This window comes from Sorex araneus, chromosome 1 (assembly GCF_027595985.1).
Source record: "Sorex araneus isolate mSorAra2 chromosome 1, mSorAra2.pri, whole genome shotgun sequence".
NCBI lineage: Eukaryota > Metazoa > Chordata > Mammalia > Eulipotyphla > Soricidae > Sorex > Sorex araneus.
The window spans coordinates 157,603,744-157,622,311 of record NC_073302.1 but is presented as its reverse complement, the minus strand read 5'-3'; the positions used below and the strand labels follow the sequence as shown (position 1 = coordinate 157,622,311).

At 39.9% G+C, this 18,568-nt stretch overlaps 1 protein-coding gene across 1 annotated transcript in view; it reads right to left on the bottom strand.

Annotated features, from left to right (window-relative positions):
- MSH3 (mutS homolog 3) overlaps window positions 1-18,568 on the bottom strand; it is a 173,184-nt gene that overhangs the window by 49,366 nt on the left and 105,250 nt on the right. Inside the window, exons 17-19 of the mRNA XM_055142873.1 lie at window positions 15,989-16,105; window positions 9,885-9,992; window positions 3,649-3,760 (exon numbers count right to left, since the gene is read on the bottom strand). Of these exons, the coding sequence (XP_054998848.1) occupies window positions 3,649-3,760; window positions 9,885-9,992; window positions 15,989-16,105 (337 nt within the window). The remainder of the gene's footprint in view (window positions 1-3,648; window positions 3,761-9,884; window positions 9,993-15,988; window positions 16,106-18,568) is intronic.

Below are 18,568 nucleotides of genomic sequence, written 5' to 3'. Positions count from 1 at the left end.
GTTGACAATGACTGTATTCCTTGAGTAAGTTCTTGACAGGCTCCTTTGGATACTACTCTTGAACTGGACTCAACCATGGCCCATAAAACTTCATCTTTTCAGCACAAATAATTTCATTTACCTTTCCCAACTAGAGAAAAATAACAAATAATAGAAAATTTTCTATCAACTCAAGTCCACATTCCTAGAATAATCTTCAGTACCCCACAGACCTTTATGATAAAGCACAAAGTTTTCAGAATAATGTTGTCTTTGTTCCAACCAAATGAAATTTTGGGCAGATGGGCCCCTAAATCTCTTCTTAGCTAATTTACAAAGTTTGTGATTAAAAATCTTTTCTCTGTCTCTTTAAGATATAAATTTTCTACCATTTATAATGGGATACTCAAGGACCTGAGAGTCATCTGTCTGAAATGTTAACCTTCAAAGATCTTACACACTCCCAACCCCTTCTCCCCCTTGGGCCAAATGAAAGCCCAGTGGGCCAGCCCACCCAGGTTCAATGTCCAGCATCCTGTATGGTCCCCTGTGTCTGCTAGAAGTGATCCCTGAGGGTAGAGCCCGGATTAAGTCCTGAGCATGGCTGAGTATGGCCCCCAACAAAAACAAAACAAAACAAAACAAAGATGTCGTTCCCTTTTTCCTTTCCAACCGGTGTAGAAAGTATCCACTAGCAGCTAGTAAAACCAAAGGAATTAACTAAGGTCCTTCCCTGATTCTTATAAACTTCCACTTCTCTTAATTTGCTAGAGACCTTTCCACTGTTTAACCCCATTCCTCTGCCCTATTCCCCTGTTCTTCATTTAAAACATCCAGTCACCTCTGTACACAGTTAAGTGGAATTCACTTCACTCTGGCCTCTCATGAACTGCAGTAATATTACCAAGTAAAACCTCCCCTAATTGCTTTGGTTAGCATAGAATATGGTTTTTCATTGGCAAGATTAACTCTATGTAACTCACACCCTCCTACAAGCTCACACTAGCTGGTATTCTTAATCCTTTAGAAGAAAAAGACCCTACATTCCTTAATATACTCACTGTCGGACTGGAGCAATAGCACAGTGGGTAGGGCGTTTGCCTTGCACGCGGTCGACCCAGGTTCGATTCCCAGCATCCCATATGGTCCCCTAAGCACCACCTGGAGTAATTCCTGAGTGCAGAGCCAGGAGCAACTCCTGTGCATTGCTGGGTGTGACCCCCCCCCCCAAAAAATATACAGTCCCTGTCACTGTCATCACGTTGCTCATCGATTTGCTCGAGAGGGCACCAGTAACGTCTCCATTGCGAGACTTGTTGTTACTGTTTTTGGCATATCCAATATGCCACGGGTAGCTTGCCAGGCTCTGCCGTGCAGGCAAGATACTCTCGGTAGCTTTCTGGGCTCTCCAAGAGGGGTGGAGGAATCAAACCCGGGTCGGCTGCGTGCAAGGCAAACGCCCTACTGCTGTGCTCCAGCCCCTTAATACAGTATATAAGAAAAATGGCCTCTTAATTATGGAACACTTCTTTTTCTCCACTCTATGCTCCTGTCTTACTCGACAGCTTTTAGATTCCTGGAATTTACATTGCTCTGTTTCAGTACTTGGCCTGGAATATTTTTCTCCACATTCTGGCCTGTGATGACTTGGTTTTCAGTCAATAATTTTTTCTTGGGAAATCTTTCAAAATGCACCCCCCCAATCTCAGGTTATGTTGACTTGCCAAATGTTCCCACAGAATCCTGTTTCTTACCCCACGCTATCAACAAGCTGTAGCCTAGAAGCTATCTTCTCTTTAAACGATAGCTCTGGAAGGCAAGGAGCATTGCATCTTGTTATTCTCTCTTAATACTTGTTTCACTCTCTTGGGGCCAAATGACACAAGTCAGTGTTAAATATATCTTTAGGATCTTCAAACTCAATCAGAGAACTCTAGCCCTTATGACAAAAATTTTCATCACAAAAGTTATCTCTGATTCTTTCACAGCACAAACTGACAACAGCGGGACACAGGACAAAGCACATATTACTGTATGCAAAATTTATAACACCATGGTATGATTCTCCCCAATAAGAATATTTGGAAATTTGTAAGTGTAGCTTTTCTCATTAACAGAAGCTAATTAAAACTAATCTTTTAGTTGTTAAATCTTTCCATCTATACATATTCCATTTATGTGCATTTATATATATATATCACATAAATAAATCACATTGATTTAATATTTGTTGGTAACTATAAAACTCTAGTCTTAGGTCAGTCCTTTGCTTAATTTTTTAGAGGGAAAGCCCTACCCAAGTACGCAGGAGAGATCAGAGGCCACTCCCAGTGTTGGTTCAGTGCCTGGGCGAAATCATACAGTGTTGTCCTGGGGGGCCACTAGGGCAACACCCAGCAGCGTTGAGAGACCACTAGACTCTTCCAGAGCAATCAGGGAGGAGGAGGAAGATCATGTGATGCAGGAAATTGAAGTCAGGGCCTCACGCATGCCAAGCAGAGAACCATTACTGACACCAGGACTGGCTCTTTCAATACCAAAGTTAAGACCTGGTAAATACAAAAATTCCTCACTAGGCCAGCATGATCATTTCCAAGTATTATTGTCATACTTCTCTATCTTACCTACCCTCCGGCCCACACACACTTGTGGTTGATTCCAACCACTGGTCAGTCCCTCCTAACCTGTTTTCCCTGGCCGTGGGTATTAGTCTCCTAATATATATTATGAAAAGATACACACACACACACACACACACACACACACACAATGAACGCAGTCATTCTATATATGGGAAATATACACTGATGGAGGGACTGGTGTTAGAATACGGTATAACTGAAACCTAATCATGAACAGCTTTGTAAGGGTCTATCTCACAGTAATTCCATATGGAAGGATGGAGGGATGGAGGGACAGAGGAAGGGAGGGAGGAAGGAAGAAAGGGAGGGAGGGAGGAACAAAGGAAGGGAGGGAGGGAGGGAGGAAGGAAGGAAGGGAGGGAGGGAGGGAGGGAGGGAGGGAAGAAGAAAGGAAGGGAGGACGGGAGGGAGGAAGGAAGGAAGGGAGGGAGGGAGGAAGGAAGGAAGGAAGGAAGGAAGGAAGGAAGGAAGGAAGGAAGGAAGGAAGGAAGGAAGGAAGGAAGGAAGGAAGGAAGGAAGGAGGGAGGGAGGGAGGGAGGGAGGGAGGGAGGGAGGGAGGGAGGGAGGGAGGGAGAGAAAAGATGGGAAACACTGGAATCTAACCCAATACTCAAGATTCTATTCTTCACCTCTCAGGCTAGCACACTTTAAAAAATGTAGCAATTCTTAAAGAAGCAAGAGGTGGGAAACTAGCTCTCTGCAAATACTCAAGGGGAAGACTCTGAGGCAAACATTGTCACATTTCTAAACATCTCCTCTATCCCTCATCCAGCAATTTAATCCTAAAATTAGAATTTACCCTGTGGCTATCCCAGCTGTGGAAAACATGATTTTTGAAGGGGACTGGAACCCAAGTGACTGTCCAGTGATAGAATGGTTGAAAAATGGCAAATTCAAACATCCACTTATTAGGCATTCTGAAGAAGGAGTTTCAGCTCAAGGAGTCCATGGAAAGCATCTCCTAGATAACTGATGGCATCACCATTATAATGGTTTTGCGAGGGGGGGTGCATAATGTGGCACTTACTGATAAATCTGTATTATTGGGAACATATTGTTCCTGTTCTCCCAGCAGGACATCGATCACAGGGTGCCGGCCATTCTTTATGACTATCTTCTGTTCTTCTTGTACCACTGGTCTGCGAAAAGAAGCACATTTTCATTTACTAGGCACTGAAATATCCTTTAAACTATCCACCTGGGTTGATTTATAAAAGCAATACCCGGGGGCTGGAGTGACAGCACAGCGGGTAGGGCGTTTGCCTTGCATGCGGCCGACCCGGGTTCGGTTCCTAGCATCCCATATGGTCCTCTGAGCACAGCCAGGGGTAATTCCTGAGTGCAGAGCCAGGAGTGACCTCTGACCATCACTGGGTGTGACCCAAAAAGCAAAAAAAAAAAAAAGCAATACCTGAATTGAAAAATATTAAAATTCGAAATTCTCTGTAAGGGAAAATAGCCATCTTTTTTTCCCTCTGCAGATATGTTTTATTATATAAGACATTATCATTTTCGTATGTGTAAATACAAAGTAAAATAATCAACCAATAATTTCATTTCACAACACCTATTTTTCCTGATTTTGTTTGTGTTTTTTTGTCTTAGGGCCACATTCATTAAGTGCTCAGGACTTACTCCTTGCTCTGTGCTTAGGGGCCACTCCTGGTAGTGCCAAGGATTAAACACAGATCAGCCACGTGCAAGGCTGATCCCAGCACTATTTCTCCGGCTCCATGCCCTCTATTTTTTTGCAGTCTTCTGTCTTCTAAAATAACAAGGAAGCAGTCAATCTAAATGGCACACAAGACACAAACAATCTAAATGGTAAAAGAACAGCACGATATATATTTCCAGCAGAACAGGAGGTCCTGGCTCTTGTCACTAAATAGTCTAACATGATGGAATAATTGGATAATACTATATTTCACTTTTCCTTAGAAAACATTATTCACATACTGCTTCTTGAGTTAAAGAAAATCCATCTAGTTACTGACATCTGAATACACATAATCTGAGAATTTCTTTATGTAACAAATTCTACCCTCATTAGCATAAAAAACACTGCTTTCTCTTGATGAACATTATAATTACAAAATGTCTCTTCATAATGGGTAAAATACAAAAAATTCCAAATTCTGAATTGTGTTCAGTGAGAGTTCGAAGTAGACTACAAGGAGAGTCTTAATCTTCATTCTTAGTCTCAAGGAAAATGATCTAACAGTTTGGGCAATACTATTTTCTCATTTAAATTCTTCTTTGTAAGTGTATCTGGATAACAAAATCCCAAGAATATCCACTCACATTTCTCACAGAAAGTGACTAATGCATCTTCTGAGTAAACAGCTTGATATCTTTTGGAAAAATAAAAACATCTAAAATCACTGGAAAAAAGTTTTGGGACTTCAGTGTATAAATTTAGAGATAAGAGCTATCTAGTTTATGAATTTACTATAACAAAACCAAAAGCATCTATATGTAACATCAGTTTTCATATATACTACCAATTTTCCTGCCACATGAAATAATAAAGTATATTCAGGACATCGATATGATTTCCTAGAATGGTTTTCACTTTAAAATACAATTCTATTCTAAAATCTGCATTGATTTATGCTGCTATCAAAATTATATGGCCATCGCTTCCTGGTAGAATGAAAAGTAAATGATAATTCAGAAGAGATGATATTCTCAAAATATGATAGTTACAGCAACAAATAAATGAAAATTATGTTAGCATCTTACTGCATTGAGACATGAAATGTGGACAGAGAAAGAATGAAACTTTACATAGTTAGAGAGATAGGTCAACAGACTGAGCATATGCTTTGCATGCCGGAGGGCCAGTTTGAGACCCAGAACCATAAGATTCCTTGAGCACAGCCGGGAGCAACCTGGAGCACTGAGTTAGATGTACCCCCCAAGCACTGCCTGGTGGCCTAACCTGGCTGAATCCCTGGGAGCATAGGGCCTCCTGAGCATCACTCCTGGTGTGTCCCTAGAGGTCCCCAGCACAAGCACCCAAGCAGTAAACTACTGACCCAGTTGGCAAAGTATAGCTGGGGGTGTCCTTCGGGGCCCCTGAGCCCAACTTGGGAGGCCCCCAAACAACAGCAACACAAAAAAGGAAGGAAACTAAATTTTGACAGTCATTTTTAATTTTATATTTTAAAAATTACATTTCTCTCCTTCAACTGCCACACTTTGAAAAACACATAATTTGTATTTATAAAACAGCTTAATAATCAGCATACAGGTTGGACAGGAAGGCTCAGAACAAGAGCACTTTTTAGCCTAAATGTCTAGTATTTTGACAGGAAAGAATACAATAATGAAAAATAATAATATCTGAAGTAACTGCTCAAATGCACTAAAATCAAGCAACTCAGAAATCTATGGGATAAAAGTATAAATTTCAGACACTTAAATACTTAAGTAAGTGCATTAAAGATTAAAAATACTTCTCATTTCAGGGCTATTTCCATTCAATCTTGCTTCCGTTAGAAAGTGAAAAATAGAATAACTACATTATGTAAAGACTCTTGTGTGATTTGGCATTTAAATTTTTTTCAGTGGTTTCTTTGTTCCCTCCACACAGCCCCCCCCGCCCCCCCCTGCCTATAATGCCAGGGATTGAACTCCAAGTCTCACACATGACAAATATGTGCTGGACGATTCAAACCGCCTCTGGCCCCACTCTGGTGGATAACTAACAAGACAGCAAGGAAGATCCGGTTGGGCCCAACGCATGGGACAGAAGCTTGGTGACTGTCGCAGGAAAGGCTGTGGCTGATCTCTGGTCAGCTCTGCCACAGTTTCAGGCACCAGTGACCAGTGCTTGCTGCACTCTGGGTGTAAAAGTGCATGTGAAGAACTGCAGCCTTCGAATCACTGAATCATCCTGAACTGTGACACTGATTAAGTGGTGCCACATCTTTTTAAAAAAAATTTTTAAGACTTATGTACCATCAGTATACAGGCATGTCAATGTACGTTTTAGCAGCACAATGTGAACAGGCCCACCACAGCGTGTGTGTAGATGCAAGACCATGCATTATGATCCTGGGCTACCCAGGGCCTGACAGTCTTGTGTCCGGTGCTACTGTTCAGGTCCTGTGGTGCTGGGGGTCATCATGGTCACAACTAGTCAAATCAGGGACCATGTGGTGCCCAGAGACTGAATTCAGGATCCCCACAGCCTGAATTCCAGTCTTCTGAGAGTTATCTTCTCAGTCCCCATCTAGTTGTTTTGTTTTATTGTAGTGCTGGGGGTCAAATCCAGGGCCTCACACCTATGAGCTACACACACTCCTACTAAACTGCATTCAAGAGCCTGGGTTTATTTTTACTCTCTTGAGATGCCCTGCAGATGCAAATGTAACATTTTCCCATAAATAAAACAACAAATTATTTTTACAAATAATTGTACTTGAGAAATCTCAAGTACAATGCCCATAAGATGATCACAACCACTTGGAATTCATGGAGACATGTGAATGAAAGGAAAGCGACAGCAGACAGCAGAAACAAACCACAAGCATTTCAGATATCTGAATTATGATATGCAGACTTGATGAGAACTGCCTATGGTAGTCGAAGAGATAAAACTGGCAAATAATTAAGAATGATACAAAAATAATTATTATGATAGAAAGATACTAACAATCCTTACATTTAAACATTTCATTAAAATCAAAAACTTTTTGTTACTTTAATTCTTGCTTTAAAAAAAAAAAGCAAACATTACACAGTTTTTATTTGGAGGTTTTGAAGGGAAGGAGGGAGAGAAAGTGGGAGAAAGTGGGGAGTAACCTGCTCAATAGAGAAAGAGCGATCCCAGGCTCCTCCAAGGGCGGAGAAAGCCCCTACACACATCCCACTATTAGATATGAAAACATGAAAGTACACATCTCAAGAGGGAAGATGCGGGTGACACGTGCTCAGGCACCACATGTGCTCAGCCACATGGGTACAGGCAGCACATGGGCTCAAACAGCATATGTATCCAATTCTTGCTTATTTTTAATAAACCTTTAAGTGATTATCATTTGCTGGGTTTAATTTAGAAGCTTCCTTTACATTTCTTTCATTTAATTTTCACATCTCTGAAAAGGAGGTATAGTTTTTGAGTGTAAGACCAATGATCAAAGATATTAAGAAATATACTTAGGGGGCTGGAGTGATAGCACAGCAGGTAGGGCGTTTGCCTTGCACGCGGTCGACCCGGGTTCGAATCCCAGCATCCCATATGGTCCCCTGAGCACCGCCAGGAGTAATTCCTGAGTGCAGAGCCAGGAGTAACCCCTGTGCATCGCCAGGTGTGACCCAAAAAGCAAAAAAAAAAAAGAAATATACTTAAGGTAAGTGTTAAACAATTTAATATTCAAACCATGCCTTCTTGATATGTAATCTGTACTACAAAGAGTGTACTTGAAACAAATTCAAATTTTACTTAGACAAATCAAGCACTCTTTTGATATACATTCTGAAAGATATCAAACAAATACTAAAGAAATATAATTGAGGGCCAAAGAAACAGCAAAGTGAGTAGCACTTGTTTTACATGTGGCTGATCCTAGTTCAATCCCTGGCACCACATAGGGTTCCCTGAGCACTGCCAGGAGTGATCCATAAGGACAGAGCCAGGAGTAAGTCCTAAGCATAGCTGGGTGTTGTCCAAAAAACCAATACAGAAACACAAGAAACAAAATCAAAATAACAGCAACATATCACCTTACAGTTGTGAGAATGGCAATTATTCTAAAGTAAAAACAGTGTTTGAGAGGATATGAAAAGACAAGGAATTCTACACTATTAGTGGGAATGAAAACTGATGTAGCCATTACAAACAGCACTATGGAGATTCCTCCAAATAATCAAAACTAGAAATTCCATGTGATCCAATTATTCCTCTGCTGAGTACTGATGTCCAAAATACAAAAACACTCAAATATACACACCCTTGTGTTTACTGCAGTCTTTAATGGGAAAAATATTCTTGTTGTATGTTTACTAGAAACCCTGACAGTACCCATTGGCAGATGATTTAATCAAGAAGATGTGGCATCTAACACAGTGCTCTGGTACTCAGCCATAGGAGATGATGAAACCCTGTCATTGTACCACCATGGATGGACCTAGGGGGTATGATGGTATGATGGTTAGTAAAATAAATCAAGTGAACACAAACACCGTATGATCTTCCTCATATGTGGTGTAAGGAGAAACTAAAGAAATGGATCAACTAAATAAAAACTTTTAGACTATACAACTAAATGGTTACCAGAAGAAAAATAGGCTTGGAGATGTGTAAACTGAGCAAGTGGGGGAAACCGTCTGATGGAGGATATAATGAGCTTTTAGGGGTGAATGTAATGTAATATAATCACATATTAACTTTTAATGATACACAGCTGAAACAGAAATAAAATTACAGTGCACTGTTACTCCTAATAGAAAACAACCAAACAAAAATAAAATTAGGTCTGTTTGACATGAACATCACTTAGAAGGAGAATAAACATGCACAAGATGATTAAAAGAGAACTGTGGAGTAAAACCTAATGCCCAAAAGAGAATAATGGAATAATATGAGCTCTCTAAGAAGAGGTACAGAAAAAAACATACCCACAAAAATGCTATGATTTCCCTATCTTTTGTTGCCTAATCAAACTATTTTAATTATGAAAAAGTATATGAGTCAGTTACGAAAGAATCATTTCCTTATAAAAATGTCTCCCACATAACAGCTGAAAGAATGGGCTGGTGACATGGCTCAGGAGTAGAGCACTTGCCTTGCACATATGGGGTCCATGATTCAATTGCTGGCATCACAGAAAAGAATAAAAAAAATAATAATTTAAAAAGCTAAAAGATAATGCTTAGAGTTAGAGTGAACATTTGCTTTTCACTGTATTTACTGATACGGGAAACAAGGAAAAAAATTGTAAATCTTACTTTTTTCAGATTTTGTTTAGGGGGCACACCCAGCAGTGCTCAGGGACTACTCCCAGCTCTGTGCTTGGGCACCACTCCGAGTGGTGCTCAGAGGTCCATGTACTGTTGAGGTCTTCTGCATGCAAACCACGTGCTCAGTCTCTAAAGCTATCAGCCCCAAACCTGTTCATATTAAATCAAGTTCTCTGGTATGACAGTTATCTTTACCAGGAGTCAAACATGATTGAGAAGTTTTAGTGTTATGATAACACAATTAATTAATATAAATTTATCTAGAGCATTGAAAATGGGGGTAAATAAATACATTACCGGCAATAATTTCCCAGCTTAGCGACCTTGGCCAGGGAGAAGATACAGTCGACAGTTGCTAGGTGATGCACTGCTTTACACAAGGAGAGATAATGTTCACCAAAATTCCTATAGAAACAGCAACAAAAGGGTCAGCAAATTGATTTCTCAGATTTATTCAAACTCTACAGTATGTAATCACTTACTGTGATTACTTATAAGCTACAATGAGCATACTCAAAAAGAACCAGTCAAACCCAGAAGCTAAAGACACTTCACTGAGCTCTCCTTTCCATTTAATCCTATAATGTGATTACTGAGATTTCTGTCTGTTTCACTGGAATAGAATCACATGCATTTTAAAACAGCTTCTCTGCAAAGATAACTACTCTTAATACCATGTTATACATTTCATCTGATCATGGCATTTCAACTTAGACATAATTAACACAAACATTTCATTTAGCTTAAATTATATTGGGTCAACTTCCCGTCCTACTTCTCCTTTTACAGCATAGCCAACCTAAGGCAAATGTTTGTATTTTCTTCACACACTGAATTGAAAGCTTCTTCCTGGTAATGTCTTCATCTGATTTACTTATCAACCCACTTCCCTGTCTGTCACCTTAGCATAGAGCAGACATGACAATATTTTAGTTAAAGACAAGCAAACAAAAAGTACCTTATTGGGAAATCTTCAACAATCTTAAAATAATGCAAAGAAATTACATTTTATATTTTAAAAAGATAATGGCCACGGCCTTGAATGTTTTACTAATTAGTTTGCCATGTAGACATTTAAAAGACTTTTTGGGGTGTGGAGAAGGTCATACCAGGTGGTGCTCTGTGCTCAGAGATCACTCCTGGCAGGGGTCGAGGGCACTCATACAAGGACTGAACCCAGGTGGGCCACATGCAAGTGCCCAACCAGCTGTACTATTTCCCGAGTCCCATAAAAGACTCTTGTACTTAAGGTTTTATTCCAAAAAGTGCAAAAACGCATGCAGTGTTTTGAATTATTCTCATTATTTAAACTACTCTTGTGTTTTATAGTACAGATATTCTCTACACATTTCTATTATTTTTCTGGGAGGGGATACCCAGTGGTACTGGGGGCCACCAGGGTTCCACTCAGCAGTACTGGGGAGGTTGTGCTGTGCCAGGGATCAGCCCAGAGGTCCTGTGCATGCAGTCCTCAGCCCTCTGAGCTATTGCCCGTCTCTTCACATACTCGGAAAGATGACCCCAACCAAGAGATACTTATACCGACTATTTCTCACAAAGATTTCTCTACACAAACTCTTAAGATTTAGTGTTTGCTTGAAACAACAACAACCCAACCCTGTATTACCTGTTTATTACAAGAGACAAATGTAGAAACACCCAGACTGGAGAGGGGCTTTGGGGCAAGACACAGGCTCGGGTAGAGAGCTGCTTCCACATTCTGTCTAAGTGCTCCACTCTCCTGAACTTCCTACTCTGTCTGCTTCTTTTCTGTTCTCCCCCTACCCTACACATAGGGAGCCACACGCAGGAATGCTCAGGGGTCTTTCACCCCTAGTTCTGCACTCAGGAATCAGTGCTGGAGGTGCTCAAGCGATCATATGGGATGCCAGGGATCGAACCTGGGCTGGCCATGTGCAAAGCAAGCATCCCCACTTTCCTATCACTCCGGCCTGTTGGCATCTTAAATCCAAAGATTTTTAGTGTTCTTTAAGCTTGAAAAGAATATCTAGACTAAGCTACTATGTGAATAGTTGTTCTCCTATCATCACTAGATTCATTTTTTGAAACTGCAAATTCTTTTTTTTTTTTAGTATTATTAAAGTAGTCTTATGTAAATGACTTTCAGATAGTAGGAACATTTAAAGCATCATTTCTGTGTTGGCCTTTTGAGAACAAATATAAGATTCACAATATATTTTATATTTCTTTGAGTACATAGAGCCTACTGAATATAATTTACCTATTTCCCACTGAATTGAAGTTTTTGAAAACACCCAACACTAATTCCATTAAGAATTCACGAGATTAAGAGTCTGCAAAATCCCAAACATAAGCAGACTACTGGCCCCGACACTGGCTAGGCAGCACTCTGAAAAACTGCCTCTTAGTCTTGAAGATGCAAATGCTGCTTGGACCTAACACTTCTAAATGACTGTTTCATGATGATCATGCCATGTCATTCCTGGTCTGATGTCAATTTAAGATTTAAGCTCTCATTACTCCTTGGATGTGGCCAATGCTGCTTCTGTTACAATGAATGTTATAATGCTTCTGTTATAGCTGGTCCTCCCCTGTATTCTCTCTTTTATAAGAGAATAGCTACACTGATATTTCTGCTACTGCCTACCCAGATGTGCATGTCAAAGCATCTTTAGCACCAAAAACAAACAAGTAATTTTTCTCTTACTCCCATTCCCTCTTTTCAAGTCCCAGCCACACCACCAAGATCGTAATTTGTCACTACCCCACTGCCTTGGGTCCAGGGTAATTGTTTCTGATGATCTAATTTCTGAGACTAAAATGTGTGATGTAGCTGTCAGTGGGTATCACTTCATTTAAAAAAAAAAAAAGGCAGGAATAAAGTAATCATTTTGATATGGAAATACTGTTTTTCCTTCTGTCAATTATTTAAACAAGACATGAACAAATTAAAAATAATAAATCTTAAATATGTCCTTAACTCTAAATGTCTTATTTTAATTCTCAGTCTGCATATTTTCTATACTCTGACAAATTTCAAAGAGATCAGTCATATTTAGAAAAATGACAAGCTAGAAAGTAGGCAATTCAGACAACAATCTGATAGACTGTGTTTATATTGTAACAAGATGCAATTTTATCACTAAGCCACCAAGGGTCTTATGGATGGAGCCATAACATGATGATTTAATCTCTGCCGAAAAGGTATTGCTGGGTACAAATGAAACGGATTGACATGATTACTAAGGCAATTGGAGTAGCCACAGAATTTTATCATATGCTGTTCAATGATATTTGAAATGAATAAAAACAAAATGTATTTTATTTGAAATGTATTATTAAAATATTGAACTGTATGAGATACTATAATTCAATGCCTAAAGCATTTTCAAGTAAGACTACTAATGTCCACAGCTCATCTTCTACAGTGCAGTAAGATACATTTTTTTTTTTTTTTGAGCAAAGATTCTATTCACAGAGCTTCTTTCAGCCTTGATGTCTTGCAAAATTTTGTCAGGAGCAATATGACTAATGAATGCATAGCCGTCAGAATCTCATAAGAGACAAATATACTTGTATAGCGGGTATTCAATTGTATGGTTCACAGAGGTTAATCATTTTTAAATGACATCATATTCACACCATCTGGCACCTAAATAAATAGTGTGAATGACAATCAGTGCTGTTTTCAAGTGGGAGCTCTAGCCACAAATGCTCTAGTTAAATTTCAACCAACATTCCTATTTCTAGATAAAACCTTCAATATACTTTTCTTATTTTGAAAGTAATATGGAAACATTTAAAATCACATTTTTGTAAAGAAAATGAAAAATTTCTAGCAACCTCACTATTTAAAAACATTTGAGACCACAGAGAGTATCATATATCATACAGACAACAGATCTAATTGTGTAGAGACATGTATCCAGAAAAAGATAAAAAGCCAATAAGCTTATTAATAATATAATAATTTAATATTAAAAAATAAACGTTTATATATTTTCTTCACTTAGCAATATTTCATGAATATATTTTACAAATAAAAATCTGCAAACACCTTCCAGATAGCTGGCTGTTTACCACTTCCCAACACACTACTGATTTACTTGTCAATTGTGAACACATGACTATTAATAAACCCAGAATGTGAGACATTCTTTAAAACAATAGCAAGAACTCTCCAAAACTGTAAGGATAAAAAAACCAAAACAAAAGGAGGGAGGAATATTCTAAATTTAATGAAACTAAAGGAAACATAGCAACTGAATGCAATGTGTCAAATTCAATTAGGCTACTAAAAAACTTTAGGGGAGAAGGACTAAGAATACTCTATGTATTTTAAATCAATATCCTTTTTTTTAGGTGTGACAATGGTCTTAAGAAAGTACAGCAGAGGGCTGGAGCGATAGCACAGCACTTAGGGCGTTGCCTTACATGAGGCCTGACCCGGGTTTGATTCCCAGCATCCTATATGGTCCCCTGAGCACCGCCAGGGGTAATTCCTGAGTGCAGAGCCAGGGGTAACCCCTGTGCATTGCCGGGTGTGACTCAAAAAAGCAAAAAAAAAAAAAAAAAGTACAGCAGAATGTCATTATTTTTTTGTTTGGCATGAAATGTTTGGGGGCAAGTAGGTAAGAGATATAAAACAAATATGGCAAGGGGCTGGAGAGATAGCACAGTGGGTAGGGAGTTTGCCTTGCACACGGCCGACCCGGGTTCAAATCCCAGCATCCCATATGGTCCCCTGAGCACGGCCAGGGGTAATTCCTGAGTGCAGAGCCAGGAGTAACCCCTGTGCATCGCCAGGTGTGACCCAAAAAGCAAAAAAAAAAAAAAAAAAAACAAATATGGCAAAATGTAAACATCTGAAAAATCTAGATGAGGGTTTTATAACCCACAGATTTAAATGCTTACAGAATGTAAAATATTAAGAAAAAATTTTAAGGGTCCAGAAGATGGCTACCTGGCATAAAGTTCTTGGAGCACAAGGGTTAAGTGGGCTACCTTTCACAGCTACGTGATCCAAATAGCAACGTGAGAATAGGCTCAAAGTGGCTGAATGGCTTAGAATCTAGCATCCTAAACCCATAGAGAGGAATGCCACAGGGGTCACAGAACTGAACATAGTAGGAGGCAAAAAGTTATCTAACAACTCTTCATGATCGGTGCTGAGAGATATGGTATAGTGGGTACAGCACTTGACTTGTATGCAGCCAACCTAGGCTTGACCCCCAGCATCTCATATGGTCCCCTGTGCACCACTAGGAGTGGTTCCTGAGTGCAGAGCCAAGAGTAACCCTTGAGTATTCCAGTGTGCACCCCCCCACCCTCCAAAAAAATAAGTCTTCATGATTTATTATCAATGTTTTATTTGAATATTTTTTTTTCTTTTTGGGTCACACCCGGCAATGTTCAGGGGTTACTCTTCTGGTGGTACTCAGGAGACTGTATGGGATGCTGGGAATCGAATCTGGGTCGCCCGCGTGCAAGGCAAACATCCCACCTGCTATGCTATCACTCCAGCCCCTTGACTATTTTATATACCTATATTCCCGGGCTGGAGCGATAGCACCTATATTCCCGGGCTGGAGCGATAGCGTAGTGGCTAGGGCTTTTGCCTTGCACACGGCCGACTTGGTTCGATTCCTCCGCCCCTCTCAGAGAGCCCGGCAAGCCACGGAGAGTATCTCGCCTGCACGGCAGAGCCTGGCAAGATACCCATGGCATATTCGATATGCCAAAAAAAATAGTAACAAGTCTCACAATAGAGACGTTACTGGTGCCCACTTGAGCAAAGTGATGAGCAACAGGATGACACTGATACAGTGATACCTATATTCCCAGGATCACATAAAAAATTCTCATGTGAAAAGGGTCCCTTTGCAAGAAAAGTTTAAGAAGCTCTGACTCAGAAAACACCTAGGGCAAGTATGAGGCCATGTGCTTGGTTTCTGGGGCCTGCATATGCCTAGGTGACCCTAACTGGCTAACAGTCTGGAGTCCCAGGTAAGGGGGACAAAAAAAGACTTACAGGAAAACATAAGTGGATAAAAGGAAAACAGAAAACTAACTTCCACTTGTCTGGGAAAACAGAAAACTAACTTCCACTTGTCTGAAAACATTAAGCCTTTTCAGAAGAAATGTAAGCAAAGTTCTAGGTGAGATTTCAAAAAAGTAACTCCATATCCTTAGCAACAAAATGTTAGCACAGTAACAAAAAAGCATATTTGGTTTCTCACAGAAGACTAAAATGAGCTTACATTTCAATGAATTAAAAACAAAACCAGAGAACCCACGTACTCAACTATTTTATGGCAGGTCACAAGCAGTTATCTCTAATTGTCTTTTTCTGATGGAAAGAATTTTTGGTCTATTTCTCATAGCAAAAAGTCATATTATACTTTTCATTGCAAACTCACTCTAGAAAATCAAGCCATTCAGCATTGCAGTCAAGGACGAGCTGCTCCCGGAGCTGATTCAGATGTCTGTAATTTTCTACAATAAAAGGAGAGTGAAAACGACTCACAGCTTTTGTGCTAGAAGAGGGGAGAAACAGAAATAGGAAATCAAGGTTACTAAGAAATCAGTACTGTCGTCACTTCAGAAAATTAAAGGAGGTATTTATTTTTCTCGATGAACCTTGAAAATAAATAGCTGTAAATACAGAACATTCTTTAATTATAGTCCTGAACTTTATTAATTTCAAAGGTATCTGTTATAAATAAAATACTAGGAGTCATAAGACTTTGTTCAAGAAGCTTTTAAAGTGTATTTCAAATTATATCCATATGGCAAGTTCAATGATTAGAAATGCAATTCATAAGCAGAAAGATTTTTTTCCCTTTAAATAGTACTAAACAAAAGCTCTTGTTTTTGTTCAGAAGTAAATATACAAGGTAAATCCTGACAAAGCTGAAGGTAGATATACTGGTGAAGGTGATATAACTATTATTTAGTTTATAGACTATTCTGTATGAAGTATTTTAGTGAAAAAAGAAAAATATAAAGCATTACAAAGAATAGCAATCCATTCATTCAAGAGGCAACAGAAGAAGAATTCTTCAGATTATCTGCACACTCACAATGACTCTCATGGGGCAGAAATACCACCCATTCTTCTTCTGAACCTGTACATAATCTTCATGAGGAAGGTACAGAGTACAATGTGGGATGCCTTAGTCAGAGAGTCCCGGGAGAGAGCAATTCGGCCACTTACATGGCAGCTATGTGACTTTGTGACTTTGGGTAAATGTCTAGCTTTGTCATTTTCGCTGCCCATCCCTCTACTCAGAAAATGGGCATAAGAATACTATCTTCTACAGGGGCTAGAAAGAAAGTACAGCAGGTAGGGCACTTGCCTTACATTTGGTGGACACAGGTTCAATCACTGGCATCCTGTATGGTCTCCTGAGCCCGCTAGGGGTAATTCCAGAGTGCAGAGCCAGGAGTAAGCCCAAGTACCACTGGGTGTGGCCCAAAACAACAATAATAATAATAATGATAATAATAATCACTGTCACTGTCATCCCGTTGCTCATCGATTTGTTCGAGCAGGCACCAGTAACGTCTCTCAGAGACTTATTGTTACTGGTTTTGGCATATCCAATACGCATGGGTAGCTTGCCAGGCTCTGCCATGCGGGCTCCATACTCTCAGTAGCTTGCCGGGCTCTCTGAGAGGGGCGGAGGAATCGAACACGAGTTGGCCGCGTGAAAGGCGAAAGACCAACCTCTGTGCTATCACTCCAGCCCAATAATAATAATAATAATAATAATAATAATAATAGCAGCAATACTATGTACTTCTTGTGCATTGTTGAGAAGATCTAATAGACTGGTTTCAGATAGTGCCTAGTGGAGTCATTTAGTGTTCAGTGTTAAAGGAGTTTTCTGGTGGTGGTGGTGGTAGATGTTACCACTGTTTATATTATTATTAGGCTTTGAAGAGGAATATGTCAGAGTTGAGTGATGGGCAGGTGACAAGACAATTATCTGTCACAATTATCTTTAATTTGCCAAGTTATTGGGCTCTGAGTAGGCCTTCCACATTTGTAATCAGACTAATTTTTCACTCTTTCAGTTACTTGGTTCTGAAGGCCAAATAAAAAATACAAAACTAGGGGCTGGAGCAATAGCACAGCGGGTAGGGCGTTTGCCTTGCATGTGGCTGACCCGGGTTCGATTCCCAGCATCCCATATGGTCCCCTGAGCACCACCACGAGTGATTCCTGAGTTGAAACCCAGGAGGTAACCCCTGTGCATTGCTGGGTGTGATGCAAAAAAACAAACAAACAAAAAATACAAAACTATAGTGAATCTTACTAAACCACTTTATTTAATTCCTTAAGGTTATATGAATGTTTAAAAGAAGCCAGCACTGATTTATGCCTCATTTGATACTTTTAAATTGTCATCTAGGGCCAAGTGATAATACAGAGGGGAGGGCATTTGCCTTACACACAGCTAACCCAGGTCTGCTGCTTGGCATCCTGCCTTGTCCCCCAAGCACCACCAGAAATGATTCCTGAGCACAGAGCCAGGTGTAACCCCTGAGCATCACTGGGTATGACCCAAAAAACAAAAACAAAAAACTTGTCATCTAGATTTCTACACAAACAGAGCTTTCTCTTCTGACAGCCTATTCAGTAAAACACTCCCTTACAGTTCTAGAAAGATTAATACTTTTAGTAATTTCTCCTCATAAGCATATTTCTATTCATTCATTGTAGCGTAAGAAAAAAGTAGATAAAGGTAAGATTGAGGACTGGAGCGATAGCACAGCGGGTAAGGCGTTTGCCTTGCACTCGGCCGACCCGGGTTCTAATCCCAGCATCCCATATGGTCCCCTGAGCACCGCCAGGGGTAATTCCTGAGTGAAGAGCCAGGAGTAACCCCTGTGCATCGCCGGGTGTGACCCAAAAAACAAAACAAAAAAAAGTAAGATTGAATACTTGCAAAACGAGAAAATACTCCCTAAGAATAGCAATTTAATAACAAAAT